At 39.7% G+C, this 23,613-nt stretch overlaps 1 protein-coding gene across 14 annotated transcripts in view; it reads left to right on the top strand.

The window, feature by feature from the left end:
- The window catches only part of Cast (calpastatin), a 116,509-nt gene that overhangs the window by 66,202 nt on the left and 26,694 nt on the right, over positions 1 to 23,613 (top strand). For 10 of the 14 annotated variants that reach the window (XM_006517059.1, XM_006517056.2, XM_011244466.3 and 7 more), the window contains 15 exons: positions 1,256 to 1,324; positions 2,738 to 2,836; positions 4,375 to 4,455; positions 5,045 to 5,083; positions 5,651 to 5,737; positions 5,839 to 5,928; positions 7,342 to 7,443; positions 10,496 to 10,579; positions 11,547 to 11,594; positions 14,244 to 14,333; positions 15,303 to 15,398; positions 17,208 to 17,309; positions 17,812 to 17,895; positions 21,446 to 21,496; positions 21,670 to 21,741. In XM_006517059.1, the coding sequence (XP_006517122.1) occupies positions 1,256 to 1,324; positions 2,738 to 2,836; positions 4,375 to 4,455; positions 5,045 to 5,083; positions 5,651 to 5,737; positions 5,839 to 5,928; positions 7,342 to 7,443; positions 10,496 to 10,579; positions 11,547 to 11,594; positions 14,244 to 14,333; positions 15,303 to 15,398; positions 17,208 to 17,309; positions 17,812 to 17,895; positions 21,446 to 21,496; positions 21,670 to 21,741 (1,194 nt within the window). Of the gene's footprint in view, positions 1 to 1,255; positions 1,325 to 2,737; positions 2,837 to 4,374; positions 4,456 to 5,044; positions 5,084 to 5,650; positions 5,738 to 5,838; positions 5,929 to 7,341; positions 7,444 to 8,411; positions 8,661 to 10,495; positions 10,580 to 11,546; positions 11,595 to 14,243; positions 14,334 to 15,302; positions 15,399 to 17,207; positions 17,310 to 17,811; positions 17,896 to 21,445; positions 21,497 to 21,669; positions 21,742 to 23,613 lie in introns of those variants that run through there. The other 4 variants (NM_001301158.1, NM_001301181.1, NM_001301160.1 and 1 more) reach the window with 3 other exon arrangements.

The following is a 23,613-nucleotide window of genomic DNA, read 5'->3' as shown; positions in this document are numbered from 1 at the left end:
TTAACTCTCTAGGAAGGGGTTCTGGCTTGTACCTGGCACCGTGTTCTTAGCACCAAAGTCATAGCAGTTGTTAATTTGGTATTTAATTATATAGCAAGTGCTTACATCATACTAAGTATTAAACATTAACATAACCTTCACAACCCCTAGGTACCATCATTGTCCTCATATCACTATGAAAACAAGGGACAGGGGAAGTGATTTATAATTTATAATTCGGAAGCACCTGTGTATGTCACGGCTGGTATACAGATTCAGGCAGGCTGAGATCTGCTGCCTGAGTTGATATGTGCAAATGATCCATGGCCCAGGAAGGTCCTAAATGAAATAACCTAACCAATATAATTCCTGCCAAGAGTCCCTGACCCTAGAGGATTTGGCATAGAACACCATCATAAGTCGGGAATATACAGAGTACGTGCTACTGGAAGCAGAAGAAGAGAAGCACAGGGTGGCATGACAAGGGCAGAATCTGAATGCTGCTTTGCTGTGGCAAGTGTGGGAGATAAGAGGTGACACAGTGATGCTCCCCATGGTCATCGTCAGAGATTATGTGTGGACAGACGCAGGACGGTTGCAGGTTGGAAAGTTAGCAGCTGCAGGAACTGCCGTAATTTATAGCCAAAGGAGAAAATATATGAGAAGAATCAAGGAAAGAACAATGAGCTACCAAGGCAAGTGACACAGTTGTCCTGGTGAGCAGAAACAAAGACGCAGGGAACAGAAGCTACCTCAGAAACAACTTGTAGGCTTTCAAGGCCCGGGACAAGTATGGTGGCCAGGCAATCCTGGTGCAGATCAGGGTTTTATCCCTTCCTCTGTAACCCAGGGAGTCACCTCATCTCCACTACTTTCCTTCCTATTCTCCTCTCCATCTTTCCCTTCCTAGCCTCTTCTGCCTCCCTTCCCTCCCCTCTTCTCCCTTCTCTTCAACCTCCATCTTTTCCATATACCAAACAACATTTTAATTGCCTTCTTCATATCTTTCCTTGGACTTATTATGTACTTAAACCAATCTATCACTTTATTTTCCTCCATGAGCCGGATCTCTCTAAGCTTCTCTTTCCTGTCACTAAACAGGCTTAATGTATGTAGTAGTTTTGAAGCATTTGCCATTACCGTCCACAGTTGATCATGGGACTAGTACATGATCTAGGCTATTAATACATGAATAGTTCATCTTGAATGTGTGTGTCATAATGCTGTTTCATAAAGGTGTATGAAAAGTTTTAAAGTCCTTTTAAACTCCCTCTAGAAAAAAGAACAGAAACCATTCACACCAGCTTCACCTGTGCAGTCCACACCGAGCAAGCCATCTGACAAGGTATGGAGCCAAAAGGCACTTCATCATCAAACATTTATCTCCTGTTGCCTGTCTCAGCCTGATTTCTCGTTGTTTTAAAGGAAAAATGTAATGACTTAAAATTTAAAAAGTTATGACTGAGTTGACAGTGTGGCCATCACTCTGTATTCGTACCATTTTATGGTACGAGCCTCTATTTTGAAAATTCTAGTTTTATTATACCAAGTTCAGTTATAGCTTCTCTTCTGGAAATATGTGTTTGTTAGCAACGTGCAAGGTTTCTTGAGGCTTGGCAAGTCTCTTGGTTTTAGAGTGGGGACATCAAGGGTTGTCTAAGTATTCTGTATTACCTCTCTATTGGTAAAGAATATAAGGTACTTTAAAAAAAAATCTATCCCCTCTTCCACAAGAAACCACAATAATAATAAGAAGGGGAAGAGTAGCCAAAGCAAATGTGCCCTAGTTTCTGTTACACCTATCAGTAATCCGCTAAATCCTAAAACTATTGTAGGATTGTGGTAATTCTTTTTTTTTTATTATTACATATTTTCCTCAATTACATTTCCAATGCTATCCCAAAAGTCCCCCATACCCTCCCCAACCCACTTCCCTACCCACCCATTCCCATTTTTTTTGGCCCTGGCGTTCCCCTGTACTGGGGCATATACAGTGTGGTAATTCTTAAAGGAAACCGTCAGACATATTCAGTGACACTTTGACGTGTGGAGTAAGTGCCGTACAGGTCATAAGTCAGGAACATACAGAGTCTGTGCTATTGGAAACAGCAGAAAAGATGCCCAAGGTGAGAAGACAGTGGCTGTTTTCCATGTTAGGAGCCTGTTCCGAGTGAGCTATCCAAAACTACAGAATAAGGTGACAGCAACTTCTCATTAATATGTTAAGTATATGTTGGCAAACTAAACTGGCAATTCATATGTCTTTAGGGTTGACCTCACATAATATCTCTTCAGGGTTGTCTTTGAGCAAGTCAATGAACAACAACAATGTTCATTAAAGAATGGAAAAATACAAGAATTAAAAAAAAAAACAATAGCTTCTTTTTGAAGGAAGTACTGTCTACAGATTTTGCTAGAATGAAACTATGGGTGATACTAAAAAGCAACAAGTGCCACATGGCTAATCCTTGCATTTTTTTTGTCTTTTTCCTCTTGACTGTCAGTACAGTGGTTTGGTTGCTTTTGTGAACTACTACATTTGTTGCTGTAGTTAATAATGTGGAATTTTTTTAAATGGTGATCTTTACCTGAATGTGGCTTTTTATTTTTCCAATTGAGAATTTCTTCATATTAAAAATGAAATACAGTTTAACTATTTTTGAACTTGGAAAAGTTACAGTATTTGATACATTTTAGTAGTTACAAATCACGGGAAATATATCTACAAAATAACATATCTTATCTCTTCTATTTCTAGTCAGGCATGGATGCTGCCTTGGATGACCTGATAGACACCTTAGGTGGACATGAAGATACTAACAGAGATGATCCACCATATACTGGACCAGTAGTTTTGGTATGTGTTGGATGACAGTCAGCATTCATTGTTAATGGGGAGGAAAGCAAATAAACCTATGGTATCAAGCATAGGACTGCATGTCATGTTCTGTTGATTATGTAGACGCAGGATGATGTCAGAATTGATATTAGAAACAAAAACTCGGGGGTGAGGGTGGAAATGGTCTGCTTTGTGACACTACACAGTTGCTATGATTCAGAATATGTCTGACAATGCTAAACTGGAACAGCTGACTCGGTCAGAACATCTAGTTTTCTGTCCTTTAGATTTGACGCAGTGGACTTGAACTTATTTTGAGTTTTAGATCCTTATGATCCTAAGTTAATCTATTCTTCATTTCCAAGGAACAATGTAATTTTTTTTCTGGTGTTAAAGATGTTGTAGCATAGATGAAAACATTTTCAACAGTTGCCATTAAAGTTGTTTCTATAGTTTACAATAAATAGAAAAACAGAGACAAAGACAACTCAGTAGAAAATTAAGAGAAAGTTGCTTGCACAATGAGCAAATAGTGTAAGGGTCTACCAGGGAATTAGGAAAATAGCATAAAGCATGGCGTGGTGCCTTTGGCTCAACCAGACTGCCAAAACTTTAAGAATCTGACAGGTCAATTTAGGCATTAGGTTCTAAAGAGGTGTTCCGTTCAGTCACAAACCCCACCAGCGAGACTTTGGAAATCTTGCCCCTGTGTACAGCGAAGGATATGGCAGAACACTTGAGACCAATGTGATCAATAGAAAATAGGAATGTGATCAATAGAAAATAGGGAGCTTTCAGTGCTTTCTGAAAGGAAAATGGCTTACTTATGTATCTACATGGATCTATTACAAAGCCATGATTTTGAATAAAATAAACAAGAGCAACAAAATGATACTATTTATATAGCTTTTGAAAACATGCAAAGTTATAATATATTTTGCTTATACATTTCTACATTTGCAATATTTTTAAATATTAAAATATTCTCAGCCGGGTGGTGGTGGTGCACGCCTTTAATCTCAGCACTTGGGAGGCAGAGGCAGGAGGATTTCTGAGTTCGAGGCCAGCCTGGTCTACAAAGTGAGTTCCAGGACAGCCAGGACTACACAGAGAAACCCTGTCTTGAAAACAACAACAACAAAAAAAATATATATATATACACACATATATATATAGTCTCCTCTTCAGCTTGAATTCAGTGATAAAATTACATGTACCACAGTATTAAAAATAAACCACAGGATAAATGAAAATATTTTTTAAAGTTACAAAGCATTTACTTCTACAGTTTATGAAAAATAAAAAAATACTGAGAAAAGGTAATTCAATAGAAAATGATAGAGATGATAGACTTAAAGTGCAGATGCTATCTCTAAAGCTAATTAAATAATTGTTAGTATGCAAGTAGAACTTTAAGGATAGATTTTAGCTTCTAAATGATTTATTTTCATCTCAATAGATACAGAAAAATCAATACTGGAATAGTACTTTGGCTTCACTTAATAGTCTCATTAGATTAACTGTATAATATGTCTTTATGTATGATTTTCTTCCAGGACCCAATGTATTCTACCTACCTTGAGGCACTGGGTATAAAAGAAGGGACTATTCCTCCAGAGTATAGGAAACTTTTGGAAGTAAGTTATCTTTCATTTTTATTTTACCATTTCCTTCTTGGAAGACAATTCTGTAACAATATCAAAGTTTAGAATATGCAGTGGGGCACATACAGTTGTTATTATTGAGAAGTACCCTCTGTGTGTTATCCTTTAGAACTTCTCTGACAATGTACTACAGACTTGATAGTTTAACTAAGAGAAAGGTATTGTCTGGTTTTTATGGAAATCATAATTATGGTGTGGAAACAGCTGGCTCCTTTCAAGTGCTCAGAGGGGTAGCTCTCTAGCCTGTTGACAAGGCTGGTAGATGGGTATCTTCTCCCTGGATCCTTTCACATCTCCTTTCCTCTAGGTTTTCCTCTGGTACGAAATGTGTTCTCTTCATAAGGATATTAGTTCCATATAAGGATTCCCACTAATGACCTTGCTTTAATGAATTCCTTACATAGAGGCCCTATATTCATATAAATTACCATTCTAGGGTTCTTCATGACTTCAGCATGTGAGTGCGAGAATACACAATTTAGCTCATGAATGACTGAGAATACATTTTGTCAAATCAGAAGAATTAATCTTTCCTTCTTAATTTCTTCCATTTTTGTTTCAGAAAAATGAAGGGATCACACAACCTCTTCCAGACTCTCCTGTGAGTTTGTATACATGTCTTTTAAGATCTGTATCAACACTGTTCTTTGTTTGGGGACATAGAACTACCAGTACCAAACTGGGTTTGGTGGAACAGTCCTGTAATCCAGTTATGTAGAAAGCTGAGTTTAAGGCCAGTCTGGATAATTTATACCCTTTCTCAAATTAAAAAGTAAACCGGGGATATATCTCAGATATCTGGGTGGCAAACTACTTACTTGCCTAGTGTGCATGAGGCTCTGGATTCAATCTCTAATCTCTAAAACGCAAATGAAAAGAATCCTATGAAAGCATAGTAGAAGGCATGGGCCTATTTCTCTGTCCTTGGCCATATATAATATGGAGGTGGAGATAATAGGATAGAAGGATATAGTAAATACTAATAATTATTATTAGTATGAGCACATATAACCACATGTAACTCCTTTGGAAGAAGGAAAAGGAGGAAAAGAACCCACCCTTTCCAAACAGGACTTATCTCAGTAGCATTTCTCATTTGGTATCTAAGGAATGAAGAGAGTGGTTTTTTGCTGGACTCTCAGGTGTTACCCTGTGCTCTTTTCTCTAGAAACCTATGGGGACTGACCAGGCTATAGATGCCTTGTCATCTGATTTCACCTGTAGTTCTCCAACTGGAAAGCAAAGTGAGAAAGAGGTATTGATTTCAGTCCTATTCAGAAAAACTTTGCAAGAAAGCATCTTAACTGTAAAAAGAAAACTTTAGTTCTGTTTGTCATATTGTATTTTCTTTTTTAGAAGTCTACTGGGGAAATTTTCAAAGCTCAGTCTGCAGGAGTGACCAGAAGTTCTGTTCCCCCCAAGGAGAAGAAAAGGAAGGTGGAAGAGGTACTTAAATAGCCAGGGCCCATATGACAGCAGCAGGTATTTTCTTGGGTTTACTTATGTCTGAGTGCTTCTAAAGCAGGCCTCTACTCTAGTCATACGAGACTGTTGTAAGCCAGGGCCTATGCCATGTGACTCAGTGGCAACCCTACCCTAGATTGATCTGTCTCTGTATCTCTCTCTTCTCCCTCCCTCACTTCCCTCCCTCTCCCCCTCTGTTTCTCTCTCCCTCTCCATCTCTCTCTCTCTCCTTGTCTTTCTTGTCCTTTCTCTATTTCCCAGTAGGTCTAGGTCTGTCTGTATCTTTGTCTCATGTCTCAACATGGACACAGCTTTTTGCTTACCCCGGGAAAAATAAACCTCTTGGCCTAGATCTGTTGCATGGAGTGCTTTCTCGGTGGCATACCCTTAGTATGCACCCCCCACTCACCCCTACCCCTGCCACAGATTTATACTAACAGAGACCACCATCTCATCTTCCGAGATACCAGAGACACTATTCACAGGCCATGACATCTTAGACTTGAAGCTTCCTGAAGGGAGCGTTGTGAGTCACTCAGGAATGTCAGCACAACAGTTTCTGTCTGCCTCTCGTAATGCTCAGTCTTCAAATTTGACCCTGCAGCTCCAGGCTGGATGTGGGTGTATGTGCCCTGTGAATGGTGCTGATAATGCTAAGGACCACTTCTATCAGGGCTGCCTCTACTCTGCCCTGCTGGCACGAGCAGTTTATTTTTATCTGTAGAACTGAGGGAAGTGTAGGGAGCACCACGCCCTGAGAGTGGGACTTCTCATAGCCCCGACACTGCATCTTTAGAACCCACTTCAGCTTCTCACTTACTTGAGGTTGGCTGTTTTGCTTAAGGGTAGGCTTTACAAACATGCTTTTAAAAGACAGAAAAATAGAGTTGTGCAAGTTTACTTGCTTTCAGCTTTAATTTTGATAAAGGTCTTTTGTAATATCATTACTACAATCATATATCTTACTTGCCAAATAAGGGTTGAAGTGTACCCAGTAGTTGTTGCTATAGGAATGGGTCTGGTATCTTAGACCAAGTTTTCATTTATCAGTCAGTAAGTTTTTTTTCCTTCCTCTTTTAATTTTTTTTTCTGAGACAGGATTTCTCTGTGTAGCCCTGGCTGTCCTGGAACTCACTCTGTAGACCAGGCTGGCCTCAAACTCAGAGATCCACCTATCTCTGCCTCCCAAGTGCTGGGATTAAAGTCGTGCACCACCACCGCCCAGCTAATTTTCAAATATTTCTTCCATATAATAATTTTCCAATCCACAATTCATCTTCTGTATTTCAAATGTATATTTCACAAACAAGCAGTAGATAATGTAGATAATCTAAGCTCTAAATAGTTTCATTGTTTTGTTTTGTTTTTATGCACAGACTTTTTCATTTTTAACAGGAGGTCATAAATGATCAAGCACTTCAGGCTCTGTCAGATTCACTGGGCACCCGGCAGCCAGATCCTCCGAGCCACGTTAGCCAAGCTGAACAAGTCAAAGAGGTAATGACTTTGTGATTCATATTCAAAGTCTATTAGTCCACAGCTCAGAGCTGAGCACTGGCACATGATTAGAATTCTTGTACATTGCTAGAATTGAGAACGAATTACTCTCCATTCTCCTTTCCTTTCAGAGTAAATGTAAGTATTTATTGCTGGGGAGTGAGCAACCGAGACCGATGTTTACGTTTTCATGTAAAACATCTGCTGTGTCAATATGTGGAAAGTGAGGGTGGAGGAGTGGCTCAGTAGTCACTCACTCACCTGGCCTGTACAAAGACCTGGGTCAGAACCTAGCACATGAAGAATGGAAAACCATCTTATCCAGCATGTTAGCATACATCTGAGATTCTAGAGCTAGGGAGGCTGAGGATTGTAAACATGTTTTAGAACAACCTGTGCTACATGATGAAACCTTGTCAAGACAAAAAGGGAAAGGGTGGGAGGGGGGAGAAGAAAAAGGCACATCCCCTGCCAAAGCAAAGCAAAGCAAAGCAAACAGTTGTAGTGTAGTGGGAACCTGTGAGATTTGATGTTTGTAGATATTGGGAATTTGTGGAGAGCTAATGGAGGGAGATGACTGTAGAAGAGAGAAATGAACCTTCTTTTGTATAACTATGGGGGCAAAGGTTGAAATTTTATCTTAGGTTGAAATAGACTGGAGTTGAACAACAATCACTCTACCACTTGCTTACTTGCTCATGCACACTTAGAGCATGTTTGTCTCATTCCCTCCATTCCCCTAGTAAGCCCTTGCAACCTTGGTATAGAAGTGTGATATTAAGTTATAAGTTTTGTATACTTTTTCGAATCAGTTCTCCTAGGGAAGAGAAAGGACAGAAATAAGTTGCCTGTGTCTGACAAGACAGGAATCCTAGAAGGCAACCAATGGCTTTAGGAGTTCTACCCTATCAGATCAGAGAAAGGAATGTAGCAAGCAGCATTGTCATAATGCCCATGGCTCTGCTGTCACTTCCTGTTTAGGGTTGTCAGGGAAGCGCAGTCTTCATGACTCCCAGGAACTCTGCCTGAGTCTGAATTGGCCCAGGTCTACGATGGGCCAGTTTCTGTCTTCTACTTTCTGGGAGGGCTCACCTGCTGCAGTGTGGCAAGAAAAGCTTCGTGAGGGTGAACGAAAGGGAGCTGGAGAAACCATCCCTATCCTCCAGGACCATGTAATATGCTCAGAAGAAAGGGAACATGGGTCCAAACACCATGAGGTGCACATTATTCAGAGGCTGCTGTTTCTTAGAAGCGGGTCTTGGTGGAGCCCTGGGTGTGGCCAGCAGGCCAGGCTGAAGCTGTGTTTCTATCACCTGGGAGCTATAGATTTCACAGTTGCCTCAGGCTTTTTATAGATAATTAGAGATAATAAGACAATATATGTGGAGAGAGAAAGTATTAACCCTGGTGGAAATTCCAGTACAGTCTAACTCACTCAGTTACTAACCCACATGAGTAGGTGGGGAAAGTGACGTAAGAGTAACTCATTTCACAGCATTCTTGATCTCCTTACCTTCTGTAGTAGGCATGAGCGTGTGTTCACTGTCCTCTAGAAACCAGCAAGAACTAGTCAACTCACAAAGTAACTTTCCATCCTTTTGTCATACAAGCTTTTCCCTAGTTTTAAACTATAACTATTTTCTAAGAAGATCTTTCAATTCTCTAAGTTGTTTGAGCTAATTTATGGAGTCTGGAGTGGCCATTTATAGTGAGTAGCCTGGCTCCCAAAGGTGGTCCTTATAGGAGTCCAAGACCACCATAAAACAGCAGCACTTGTACAAACCATGGAAATTTCCTGAGAAGAGACCCAATCCTACTTCAAGTCATATATCATACCATAAAAATAAACATTTATTTTAACTATAATGATATCTTTTAAGCCACACACTATTTTTACATATTATGTAAAGCTGGTCCAGTATGTTTGCAATTTGGTCTTTTTGGTGTCTGTGTATAGTGTGGTAATTAAAATAACAAATCATAGAGGTAAAGAAAGACTTTAGCTGTGTGTGTATCTGCCACTGCCCATAGCCTGGAAGTATGAAGAGTCTTCCTGTGCAGATGGCCAGTGATATTGATGGAGTTTCCTTAGGGGATAGACATGGCACACCTCCCAGTGAGCAGTATTGCTGCATATCAGAATGTCATGGCCAGCAATAGGTAAAACGTGAAATTCAAAAAGACACAAGTCCTTTCCATCCTAAATGACATAAAACTCTAGTCTGAGAACAGAGAACGGTGCCTGGCTGACTAAAATTGCTTAATAATTTTTAAGAATTAATAAGAAGTATAGTCCAGTCTGCGGTTGAGGTAGAGAGGGGAACAGTAGGTTGAGTGAGAATTTGCTTAAATTGTGACACCTCTCTTAGGTTCTAAGCCCTTGCCTTGAAGTAGATCCAAATCCTTACCCATGGAATTTTAAGGACTCACCTGCAGATTCCATTGCAAGTGCTGTAGAAGAGAATTAGTAGTCTACTATAGAGCTACTTACTTCTAATATATTGATTTGCTCCTGGTTCACTGATCTTGTTATGTAAGTCTTGCTGCTATTGAAGGGAGTCCTTTATAAATCTTTAAAAACCAGTTCTTCATGAAGAAACCATATCAGTGCCTCTCTGCTTCTCCCATTTCTGAATTGGATGAGAGAGTTGGATATGATTTTTCCCCTTCTTAGATAACCACCCTGTTGGAGCAAGAATGTATGAGAGCTATTAAAGTAATTACAGCTAACTTCTATGCTGTGCTTACTGTCCTCCAAGGAGCCTTTATTAACCTTGCTGAGCCTTCAAAGTCAATGAGCTAAGGAAGGATTATTACTCAGAGAGGAAACTCTTTCAAAAATAACGTGGCTTCCTAAAGCCTAGGTCAGGCAGGGTGTCTCAGCATGCCTGCTCACAACTGCTCTCCATAGTCTTATGTTTTGTAGTTTAGAAAGCATTCCAAATGCTTTAATCCAATTTTGTGCTTTTCTATAGTATATGAAGTAGGTGACATCAGTCTATATCACATTCATTATTTAATTCCTGCTTTTTTTCCTCTCCATTTTCATCAGGCAAAAGCAAAAGAAGAAAGGCAGGAGAAGTGTGGTGAAGATGAGGACACAGTCCCAGCTGAGTACAGGTTAAAACCAGCAAAGGTAAGCTCTCTGCATAGCAGCACAAGTATGATGAAGATGAGGACGTATCTGTAATCATTCTTACAGTATACCTCCCCTTGGCCAACGCTGTCCCACTTTTGATATCAGTTCTGAAGATGCAGGACCCATTTCCCTTGGCTTTTTGCTGCCAAGGGATTGCCCTCCTCAGTGATGGTTTATCCTTTCATTAAAGCTCTTACCTCTTTGACTGTTTGGAAAGAGGAGAAAACATCCCCTAACTTGTGAAATCTCGTGTTCAAAACTAAACAGTGTTTAAATTACAAGCATGGTACTTATCCCCACTCTGGGTTGGAGAATTGATGCTTTTAGTTTCCTGTTTTGAGACACGTTCTCAGGTAGACTTAGCTAGCTCAAACTCACTCTGTAGTGGAGACTCTTCCTGAACACCTGAATCGTCCTCTACCTCCCAGCTGCTGGCACATAGGCATGTGCCTGCATATCCAGCTTGGTAAACCTGAACATTTTTTACTCTTTCATTAAGGATGGGGTAGCTGGATGGCTCAGTTGGTAGAGGAACTTGACATTAAGAGTATATAACTTAGATCCCTGGGTCCTACATGATAGGGAAAGAACTAACTCTGCAAATTGTTCTCTGACCTTTACATGAGTTCCATGACACATGTGTACTGCCCTTTCTAAATATTAAAAAAAAAAAAGTCACTAACATACTTGTACTATTCTTGTCAAAGACCTTTCATTTGTTTGTTTTATCCTTTTGCCTCACCAAATAAAGAACAAATCTCAGCATACTTAAAAGTGTTTGATCTTTTGATCCGATTCCTGTTTCGGTACTTTATAAAAATTTCATCTAAAACTAATTTACTCAAGTATAAGAAAAAAATAAGCTTACTTGTCACATCCTGGATTTGCCAAAAACAAATATAATGGGACATGGAAGCAACTTTTTCTATTTTCATCTTCAATATATTTCCAATTTTATTTACAGGATAAAGATGGAAAACCACTATTGCCAGAGCCTGAAGAAACATCTAAGGTTGGAGAATAACTTTTTCCTAAACCTAGCAGAAATATAAGGAGTAATTAAGGTCATTTAAAAAACACCATATTTCACATGTAGCCTAGTGCTGAGAACTCTGATAGTAACTAAGTGCTGAGGCCTCTGCTCTTTTGCATATATTTTAGTGATGATTTCCCTCATGAATTATTACTAGACTATTAATTTCTAAGCAGCACTCACCAATCATTAGGGGTTGATGCCAAAAGAGCTTTGACATTCTATTATTTTAGCATTAAATTTAGACTTTGGTCTAGGAACAGCATGAAATAATTTATTATTTTTATATTGCCTTAAATAGGCATAGTTTCCTGTCATGATATCACCAATTAGCAACATTTATTAATCACCTACTATGTGCTCAACATTGCTTCAAGTGATTTTCACATCTTTTTCATTTTTTTTTAAATTTTTTTTATTACGTATTTTCCTCAATTACATTTCCAATGCTATCCCAAAAGTCCCCCATACCCTCCCCCCCCACTTCCCTACCCACTCATTCCCATTCTTTGGCCCTAGCGTTCCCCTGTACTGGGGCATATACAGTTTGCGTGTCCAATGGGCCTCTCTTTCCAGTGATGGCCGACTAGGCCATCTTTTGATACATATGTAGCTAGAGTCAAGAGCTCCTGGGTTACTCTTTCATTATTTTCATTATGATTAGTTCATAATGTTGTTGCACCTACAGGGTTACAGATCTCTTTAGCTCCTTGGATACTTTCTCTAGCTCCTCCATTGGGGGCCCTGGGATCCATCCAATAGCTGACTGTGAGCATCCACTTATGTGTTTGCTAGGCCCCGGCCTAGTCTCACAAGAGAGAGCTATATCTGGGTCCTTTCAGCAAAATCTTGCTAGTGTATGCAATGGTGTCAGCGTTTGGAAGCTGATTATGGGGTGGATCCCTAGATAAGGCAGTCTCTAGATGGTCCATCCTTTTGTCTCAGCTCCAAACTTTGTCTCTGTAACTCCTTCCATGGGTGTTTTGTTCCCAATTCTAAGAAGGGGCACAGTGTCCACACTTTGGTCTTCATTCTTCTAGACTTTCATGCATTTGGCAAATTGTATCTTAGCCATTGTATATAGTTAGCGTTGATTGCATGAGTACAGGTCTGGGCTTATTTATTGGTGCATGGGCAATTTCCCAGTAGTTATACCCTTGAGGAGAAATAGCTTCTGTGTCCCAGCAGCCATGAAGTGCCTGAGCTCCTCAAAGAGATGTAGCTTGCTAAGCCCCTCCCCCAACCATGATGGAATGCTGGTAGGCTCCATGTTATGCATGCAACTATCACTATAGGCAACTTCAGCTGCTCGGAGTTTATGAGTGCAGCAGCCATGTCCTTTCTCGAAGAAAGCACACCACTCCCCTCTTTCTGTTCCTTGTTCCAAGATGTTTCCTGAGCTGTTAGTGTGGAGGGGAGGGGGTGAGTGATATGTCCCATTTAGGGCAGAGTACTTACCAATCACTAATTCTCAGCATTTTGATCAAATATCAGTCTCTGCATTAACCTGCCAAGAAAAGAAGTTTCTATGCCTGATATCAGGAGTAGCACTAATCTGTAGCTTTTCGCGTGTTTTGTGAGTTTTTATTCCAGTTTTACAGTGAAGACATAGAGGCAACAGAACATGGATATAACCCAAGGTCACATGGCTATAGAAAATACTAGGTCCACAACTCAGAGCTTGGGCTTTCCCACCAGGGGCACAGCTCGAGTTACACATCTTCACCATAGATTATGTCTTAGTTGGGGTTTTACTACTGTGAACAGACACCATGACCAAGACAAGTCTTATAAAAGACAACATTTAATTGGGGCTGGCTTACAGGTTCAGAGGTTCAGTCCGGTATCATCAAGGTAGGAGCAGGGCAGCATCTATGCAGGCATGATGCAGGCAGAGCTGAGAGTTCTACATCTTCATCTGAAGGCAGCTAGTGGAAGACTGACTTCCAGGTTGTAGGGAGAGGGTCTTAAGCACACACCCACAGTGACTCCAATGGGGCCACATTTTCTAATAGTCTCACTCCCTGGGCCCAGCATATATAAACCATCAGAGTTATTTTAGTAGAATTCCCACATGGATTGGCTCTGCTGGAAGAAATGGGGTTATCACAATTTCCTGACAGAAACAATTTCTTCTTCTTTCTGTCCCTTCCAAGTATGAGTTGTGTTTCCTCTGCTTTATTCTGAAAGAAAATCATTAAGAATTAGGAAATGAATAATCACTTTTAAAATTGCAATTCTTTATCAGTGGAGCAGGAAATTTTGAGTAAAAGTCTATAACGATCTTTTTACTCTATGGTTTTAAACAATTAAAACTTTATTGTAAAGTACTTGTCTATAAAATGATTACAAAGTGAGATTAGACTTCTGCTCAGTTTATAGAGTTGATTTATCATGTAAGTAAAAAAAAAATATTTGGCTGTCCCACAGTGCTAAGGTCCAGTATTCTACACTTCTGTGACAATTTTTCCTCACATCCATAAATGAAGAATATAGCTTTTGATTTGGGATAATATGATGTAACTAAGCCATGTTAAGCAAGTTTAAAAAAAAAAAAAAAAAAAAAAAAACCCTGTCCTGTGCTTTTACACAGCAGGGTGTCTTCTAACCCTACATTTCTTCTTACAGAGCCTGAGTGAGTCGGAGCTGATTGGGGAGCTTTCAGCAGATTTTGACCGATCTACATATCAAGACAAACCATCTACGCCAGCTGAAAAGGTAGAAGTATGCTTTTGATAATATGTCTTGTGGGGTATTAATGTTCATTTTTAATTTGGGAGAGTTAAATAAAATTGTCACACTTCTCAGCCCAGAAATCTTTACTCTTCTTCCCACCTTCACGTCCACCAGAATCACTCTTTCTGAAGGGTGTTTCTAGTCACGACAATGCCCTGCTCCCTGTGAAAGGATCCCACACATGCCACTGCTAATATGCTCCGGCCCTGGCTTCCTATCCACAAGCTCAGCCCTGCTTTACCCAACTGAAAGGCTCTGCCAAAAGTGGCAGTTTGTTATGGCGCTTCTCCTCCCTTACCCATCCCACCCTTTACTAAAAGGAATCCTCATGGCAGGGTTCTTAGTGTTGGTGTGTGTGTGTGTGTGTGTGTGTGTGTCCATGTTAAAGCAATAGTTTAAAAGGTTCTGAGATACACTGTTGCTTCTTCAACCCCAAGATCTATCAGATTAAAAAGGGCAGCCCTGAAGGATGACAAGAGCATGATTTGTTAGTGCTTTTTCTCCTGAGTGATTGGCTAGGAACACTTTGCAAAACTGTCTGGATTAAAAACATTTGAAAATGACTGGACCCTGCCCCTAGAGTTCCTCAGCATATTGGGGTGAGATTCTGAGAATATGTTTTCTCACAACATCTCCAGGGACCACTCTGGGATATTCAGTGTCGTTTCATACATTAGTATACATATTTAAGATTTTTCAAGGTGCTTTTAGATAGCCCTGGAGGTACTATCTGTATTAACAGTGTTCTTCTATCACACATGTGAAACCAGTCTCCAAGTTCCAATTACAGTCACTGAAAGGTTTTTAATATGTCTTGGCATGAATATTGCTCAATAAGCATTCAAAAGGATCATGCTTATAACTTGCATTTAGTAGTGGCTGAGCCACTGTTGTTCAGTTTATTAGTCAGGTAGTTCTAACGTTATTCAGAGTACTTGCTTCTTTTCTCAGAAATCCAATGACACATCCCAAACTCCTCCGGGGGAGACTGTGCCTCGGGCCTCCATGTGCAGTATACGGTCAGCGCCACCCAAACTAGCATCCTTGGTGAGTGATGATGCCCTTAGAATTAAAAGGGTCTTGGCCAAGCTCTGTTCTTTCTCCTCCAATTTGCTACTGTTTATCAGACATAATATTATCCCAAGAAAATGAAGCAAAACTAATGCAGACTTGCTGTTCATTGTTCTTTGGGCTTCAGTGCTGTGCTGGAAACCTCATCTGCACTGAAGTTTTCATTCAGGTGCTGCCTACTTTTCTTTGCTTTTATCTTTGAAACCCTTTGTAGTTCCACAACTGTCACCAGTAGTCCATCAGTCACCCCTTTGTCCTACAATTTGACAGAAAGTCCAGTGCCACATGCCTTCCTGGCTCTCATGATAGAATGCTTTACATTCAAATCATACCTATGACCCTGCCTTTTTCCACATTGGAGGAAAGATTGCTGCATCCCTCTGTCTGGCCTTTGTTGTTTCTTATCTTTTTCTTTCCTTCTGATTTTTTTTAATGAAGTATGGTATTTAACTAGTTAAGTCCTTATTTGCTTTTGATCTTTGTGGGTTTTGTCCCTGACTCGGGGACCACTGTTCCACACTTACAAAATTGGTTAGCTTTCTTCTTTTCCAGATCTTCCATAGTATCTCCTTGTTGTTCATGATGCTAAGGATAGATCTGATCTGAAGATTCGATACTGCTTCCCAGGCATGCTTCCACTGACTTCCATCTGCTAGTCTTCTCATTTGACATTTATGAGGACACCATAAAGGCTTTACACTGACCTTGAGGAGTGTACCTGTTATGCAGACCCTGACCTGTCATGAGAATAAGAAGTGTGGCCTGACTCTTGGATGCCTTTTGGCTATCTACAGATAAGGCCAGACCTCAAGTTACGACACACTCTCAACAGTCCTATGTGGACACCAGGCATGGGACGTGGGTGAAGGAGCCTTGTCTTGAATAATTTATAACTGCTTCCATGCTGAGGCCAGGATCACACTGAGAAGTGAGAATAGCATTTCCCAGGGAAAACAGTCAGGCAGAAAGGTAAAGTGCTTGATGTGCTGGGGATATGTTGATTCAGATGCTTTAGAGAACCAGCACCTACATAATTAAAAAATTAATAAACCCATTAATGTAGGGTGCTTATGCAAGCTAAGTGTAGTGTCTTGTTTTCTATCTATGAAAACCATTCTGGTGAGGAAACAGTCAGCTAAGTTTTAAAAGTCACTATAGAACAGTTATGAACCTCAGTTTGGAAAGCCAGAACAAAGTCCTGTCTTTTGGCCCCTATGTTGTTTCTTTATTTCCCCTAAAGTCTCTCCCTTGTGCCTCCTGTTCTTTCTTTTAATGTCAGTGTAGCCAAATCTGGCTGATAACAAGGGAGCACATTTCATTCTGAATGACAAGACTCGGGTAGGTGATTCTCATTGTGTAATGAGGAAAATCAGTCCCAAGCAGGCTGACACTGAGCCAGCTGTTAGCCATTGTTAACAAGTGGAAGCTCCAGACAGCAAACATGTGCCTCCTTCCCTAAGCCCGGCCAGGCCTCAAGGCAAAGACCCTGCCTTCATTCCCTTCTGTCAGCTTCAGTTGCCTTCTCTACCTTCATTATTCATGAATCAAAATTCAAGTTAGATCTTGTAAGGTTTTCAATCTTGGTATAAAAATTAAACACTCACAATGTTTATTATAATAAATTAAATTGCTTTAATTTTTAATTCTTAACATTTCAAAACCTTCATTCTAATCAAATTGATAGCTCAAGCTATTAAACATAACAGAGACTTGAAATAAGTGTGTGCCTTTCTAAATTGATAAGGGTGAGTAACTGCTTTGGCTAGTCTACCTGTGTTCTTGCAGAAGGGCGTGGTACCAGAAGATGCTGTTGAAACCTTGGCTGGAAGCCTGGGGACAAGGGAAGCAGATCCAGAACATGAAAAAACTGTGGAGGATAAAGTCAAGGTAATGGCAGCTCAAATACTTTTACAAAATGACTTATTAATCATTTACTTCAGCCCTCCAATGAATTAGTGCTTTGTTTTTAAAAATATATCTATAAAGCACCATCAGCTTTCTTTCTTTAATACTGCACATAATAAGCTAACCCCTAGGAAGTTCCAATATTGATCTACCATAGTAGAGAGGTTACATGCCTGTGTCCAAGTTCCATGAATCACATTTTCGTCTACCTGTATCCATCCTTTTCTGAGAGATTACAGGAAATGTAGAATGTACCTAATACACCTCCCAACCTGCCCTTAGGCCAGCAAGATGAAAGCTGGCATCTGAGCCAGCTAATGTTTAACACTGTTAAACAATGTTGAAGTTTAAGCTGTAGAGAAACTCATACCAGTGACCATATGTTTGTTTGAAGTTAACAATAGGTTACCTTAAATTTAGTCTCTGAGAAATACACTGTAGAGAAGGAGACAACAACCCTGAGAATGATGCCACTTTTATTTAGGAGAAAGCTAAAGAAGAAGAGCATGAAAAACTTGGTGAAAAAGAAGAAACAGTGCCTCCTGATTATCGACTAGAAGAAGTCAAGGTAAACAGGCTGAATATTTTCCATTTTGTTTTCTAACTGAATTTTATATACATTAAAAAAATACTGAGAGGCAGGGCGGTGGTGGTGCAGTGGTAGTGGCTCACACCTTTAATCCCAGCACTTGGGAGGCAGAGGCAGGTGGATTTCTGAGTTCGAGGCACACCTGGTCTACAGAGTGAGTTCCAGGACAGCCAAGACTACACAGAGAAACCCTGTCTCAAAAAACCAAAAACCAAACCCAAAAAATAAATAAATAAATAAATAAACATTTTAAAAAATACTGAGAACAGACCTGCATTATAAAGATTCCATTTCTTTCTTTAAGTTCAGACTTTAAATTGTATTAGCACTTATACCATGTTAGAATGCCAGATAGGGGATAAAACATATTCTTTTACCTTTTTTAAAAATTTCATATATGTATGTGTCTGATGAATTTATATTATTCTCCTCCTTCTCCCTCTACCTTCTCTCATGTCTTCACAGCTTCCATTTTCCCTTTCAAATACATACTTTTTTTCATAATTATTATTGCCTCTCTTTTGTAATTATAATTGCCTCTCTTTCTCTCTCTCTCTCACACACACATACACACACACACACACACACACACACACACACACGAAAGACCCCGAGAGGATCCCCTCTCTCAGGCCTCGGGATAATAACAGACCCCCAAGAACTCACGAGAGACCAAGCTTGATGCAAACCACATGAGGCTTTATTCGGGGAAAGCCAGAGCTCTGGGGACGACTCATATCCCACGCAGGGGTAGAGGAGTCGACCTCGAGGGGAAAGAGGTCCCAGTTTTTATAGGCTCTCAGTGGGGAAAGGAGAAGGGGAGAGTAGGGGATTTCCAGATCTAAACAATGTCTATTCTCAAGAAATGGGTATGGGAGGGGTACAAGGAAAGAGTCTGGTGCAGGTGTAGCAACTCAGGATTAGCCGGGCTGTGGTTGCTGGGGAGATTTTCCAACTCTTCCCCAGCAACCAATATCACAAACATCTGGCAATGGGCTTCATCAGTGGGCACACACATGGGTTCAAGGAACCGTCAAAACATTGGCAGACACACAGGTTCAAGGAGTGGCCAGAGCATTGTGCACCTCTATTTTTCTAAATCAGTGAAGCTACTTCTGCTAACAATGAAATCTATTTTGCCAACTTCAGGGCTTCTGTGACCTTTTATATTTTGTCAGAATCTTTCACACACTCACACACAGAGATACACAGAACTAATAGGTACAGGCTAATGAGTCCATTTAGTGTTGCTTTTCTGTATGTGTGTTTTTAGGGCTTACCACTTGGTATTGGATGAGTAGTTATGAAGCTCATCGTTGAGAAGACTGTCTCTCCTTCCCTGAGCATTCATGATCTAGGGGTCGAACCCCATGAGATTTCCCTCTTCCACATTAGAATGTCAACTGATACTATCATTGTTCTAGTCTTGTTTAAACAATCAAATTGTTGGGATTTCATGGGTACAGCTTCCCTGTCATACAGAGAAGATGCAGTCCTGCAGCACACATCCTAGTCTTCTGGTTCTTACACTCATTAACCTGTTGTTCTGTGATATTCCTAAAGCCTTAGGTGTAAGGGTTGTATTAGATATCGGTTGGGGATAGACAGCCCCATTGTCAGTTGTTCTCTGCACTGTGGTCAGTTGTAGGTTTTTGTGAAGTCTTCATCTGCTGTAAGAAGCCTTTCTGATGAGTAATGAGAGCTACACTTACCTGGGGGATTAGTATTGAGAACATGACCAAGCCCGCTCAGTCAGTCAGCAGGTTCTCCAGCGCGGGAGTGAGGATTAAAAAGAAAAAAAACAGTTAGGCAACATTGTAGAGTGATCCCAGTCAATTCTGAGACTGAAGGCAAATTTTTATTTTCCAACCCACTTTTTAAATACCATTTTAATTACATGCAAGTATTTTGGGCAAGCAATACAATGAGGAACTAGTAACAAAGCAGCAGTATGATAAGGAACTACTAACATGTCAGTTGTTAAAAAGGGCTTTCTTTGAGAAAATCAACAAAATAGATAAACACTTAGCCGAACCAACTAGAGGGCACAGAGACAATATCCTAAATAACAAAATCAGAAATGAAAGGAGACATAACAACACGAGGAAATCCAAAAAAATCATCAGATCCTACTACAAAAGTCTATACTCAACAAAACTGGAAAACCTGGATGAAATGGACAATTTTCTAGACAGATATCAGTTACCAAAGTTAAATCGGGATCAGATAAATGATCTAAATGGTCCCATATCCAATAAAGAAATAGAAGCATCCATTAATAGTCTCCCAACCAAAAAAAGGCCAGGACCACACGGATTTAATGCATAGTTTTATTAGACTTTCAAAGAAGACCTAAGACCAATACTCCTCAAACTATTCTACAAAATAGAAATAGAATATACTCTACCTAAGTTGTTCTATGAAGCCACAATTAGTGTGATCCCTAAACCACACAAAGAAAAAGATCTTCAGACCAATTTCCCTTATGAATAGCGATGCAAAAATACTCAATAAAATTATCATAGCTGGGCAGTGGTGGTACACGCCTTTAATCCCAGCACTTGGTAGTCAGAGGCAGGCAGATTTCTGAGTTCCAGGCCAGCCTGGTCTATAGAGTTAGTTCCAAGACAGCCAGGGCTATACAGAGAAACCCTTTCTCAAAAAACCAAAAGTAAATAAATAAATAAATAAAAACTGGCAGACTGAATTCAAGAACACATCAAGTCAAAACGATCATACAAAAAAGAAAGCATTTTGACCATTTCACAGGAGAAATCTTTATATGTACCTGTATATTCATATAAATAAATACATATATTTATATCTTGTACTTATAAATAAATAGAATTGATCATTGATTTATAGATCTTCTTTTACTAAAGAGGCTCAAATGCTTCATTTGTTTTTGTTCTATTACTCAAAAGTGGCACTTGCAATCATTAGATGATTAACATAATCTGAGTCCTACATTTGAGAGTGTCTCATTCACAAGACAGGGTCCCTGAGGTTCTGACTTTAGCTGATTTTTTGGTTGGTTGGTTGGTTGGTTTGGTTTTGGTTTTTCGAGACAGGGTTTCTCTGTATAGCCCTGGCTATCCTGGAACTCACTTTGTAGACCAGGCTGGCCTCGAACTCAGAAATCCGCCTGCCTCTGCCTCCCAAGTGCTGGGATTAAAGGTGTGCGCCACCACGCCCGGCTTTTCAGCTGATTTTTAATATGGTCCCAGTGTTCCCTTATAAATGAGAGGTTTGTTGGCACACCCCTGCAATATGCTACTTTAATGGTTCACATGTTTTTCTTTTCTGATCATCTCTGGTCTTCTGAGTCACGCGTCACATCAAATGTGCTGGTGGACTCCTTGGCTAAGGAAAGCTTATGCATGTAAACTGAATGAATATGAACTGAATTACAGTAGATATATTCTCTGCTAAAATAATTTTCTTAAATTGAAGGTTTAGCCTGTTGATTCCTTGTAATATGTATAGGTTTCATATAAAATAATTGATGCCATGTTTTCACTCTGAATAGGATAAGGATGGAAAACCACTCCTGCCCAAAGAATCCCAGGAACAACTTGCAGTAAGCAATCTGCTTTCTCTAAGACTGTCTCTCTTCTGTGAACTCTGATTGATAATTTGGGAAGGGTATAGCTTCCCCTTCTAGTGAGCTTATCAGAATGTGATACGGTGGATACCGAAGAAGTTTGCCAGTATTATGATTGTGTTTGTTGATATATTTTCTGCTTCTTGCAGCCCTTAAGCGATGACTTCCTTCTTGATGCCTTGTCTCAGGACTTCTCCAGTCCGGCAAACATATCGTCTCTTGTAAGTATACATTTCCTCGTTAACACTCTTTCTTTCGTTCTTTCTTTCTTCCTTCCTTCCTTTCTCTCTCTCTTTCTTTTTCTTTCTTTCCTTCTCTCTCTTTCTCTTTCTCTTTCTTTTTTTCTTTTTTGTTTTTATTTGGTTTTTTTTTTTGTTGCTTTGTTTTGCTGTTGTTTTTTGGTTGGGTTTTAGGTTTTAAAGGCAGGGCCTCTTAGCACCTCTGGCTGTCCTGAACATGCTCTGTAGACTAGGCTGGCCTAGAACTCAGAGATCTACCTGCCTCTGTCCACTGAGTACTGGGAAGAAAGGCATGCACCACCACTGCCTAATGTTCTCCTGGATAACTTTTGACTTGGGATATGAGGTGGGAAAAGGTTATAAATATTAATGGTGCTCAACGCACTATTAAAAATTTCTTATACCTGAAATATTCTTCTAGAACATTGGATGTTTCAAACAGACTAATTGAACCAACAACCAGGTCTTATTAAGTGGGCTTATGAAAACAGAATTTCAATTTGAATTTATATAAAATCACTTTTCATACCACCGCATTTTTACCATTTGTCACTTTCCAGATTGTCTCCTAAGAAAAGTTAGCTTCATGTGGAATAATAGTCACTCAAACAGAACTCTATTACCAGGTGGTTTGGACAATGTTTAATAATGCAGAACATGTTCTCTTCTCTAGGATTTACATGGCTTACACAAACATGTAAATCTGTTAAGGTTCCCAAAATTATACAGCTGAAGCTATCTATCGAGTTACAATGAACCTAGCTTATCATAAAGTTTATATATGTTTGGCAGTCAGTTAGAAAATGAATATGTTCCTATATGCACAGTGGCATATGTATTGGTTGGGATAGTGAGAAGAAAGATGGGCTCTTGTGATTTCCTGAAGTTTTTCTGCTTTAAAGCCAATCGTTGGTTCTTACAATGTCTTAAATCTTAAAATGTACTGATGGATATAATAGAGAAAAGAGATTGCAGTAAACTCAAACCATGTCAAGAAAGGTCTCTTTATTTAATTGGTATAAAAGTACTGACAGGCATCATAATAAGTATTGAAGTTATTATTTGCCAAAATCATAAATATTAATTGGCAAGGAAACTATTAGTATAACATAATAATATATCCAACTAGAAACAATTAAATAATTATGTCCATATAAAAGATTTATTTAAAGCCCAAATGTGGTGAAACACTTCTCTAATCCCAGCCAAAGGCAGGTAGATCTTTGTGAGTTCAAGGCCAGCCTGGTCTATATAGTGAGATCCTGTCTTCAAAATCAAAATAGGGATGTAGAGTTAGCAGCTCTTTGGTTAAGATCTCTGATGCTCTTACAGAGAACCCAGCACATACAACTGTAACTCTAGGCCCAGGGGGTCTGATTACACTTCTTACATTTATGGACACCAGGCACACACATGGGATACATATGTACATGTATATAAGAGAACACTCATATACATAAATATTTAAAAGGTATATATTTGAAATTTAACATACATTCATGCTTGAAAGAGTGGCAATTCCATAATTGTATCTGTTCAGTTTCTCTTTTTTATTATCTTATTTATTTACATTTCAATTGTTGCCCCCCCCCACAATCTCTCCCCCAAAATCCTCCCAGCCCCTTTGCCTCTAAGAGATACTCACCAACCCGCCCAGTCTCTGCTCACCCTTCCAGCAGCTTCCTTCTCTGGGGCAACAAACCTCCACAGAACCAAGCCCCTCCCCTCCCCTACCGTTGATACCAGATAAGGCAATCCTCTGCTACAATGTAGCTGGAGCCATGGACCCACTCATTTATACTCTTTTGTTTGGTGGTTTAGTCCCTGGGAGCTCCTTGGTTAGTTGATATTGTT

This window comes from Mus musculus, chromosome 13 (assembly GCF_000001635.26).
Source record: "Mus musculus strain C57BL/6J chromosome 13, GRCm38.p6 C57BL/6J".
Classification (NCBI taxonomy): Eukaryota; Metazoa; Chordata; class Mammalia; order Rodentia; family Muridae; genus Mus; species Mus musculus.
Note: the sequence above shows the minus strand (reverse complement) of the source record. Positions and strands in the feature narration are given on the sequence as shown.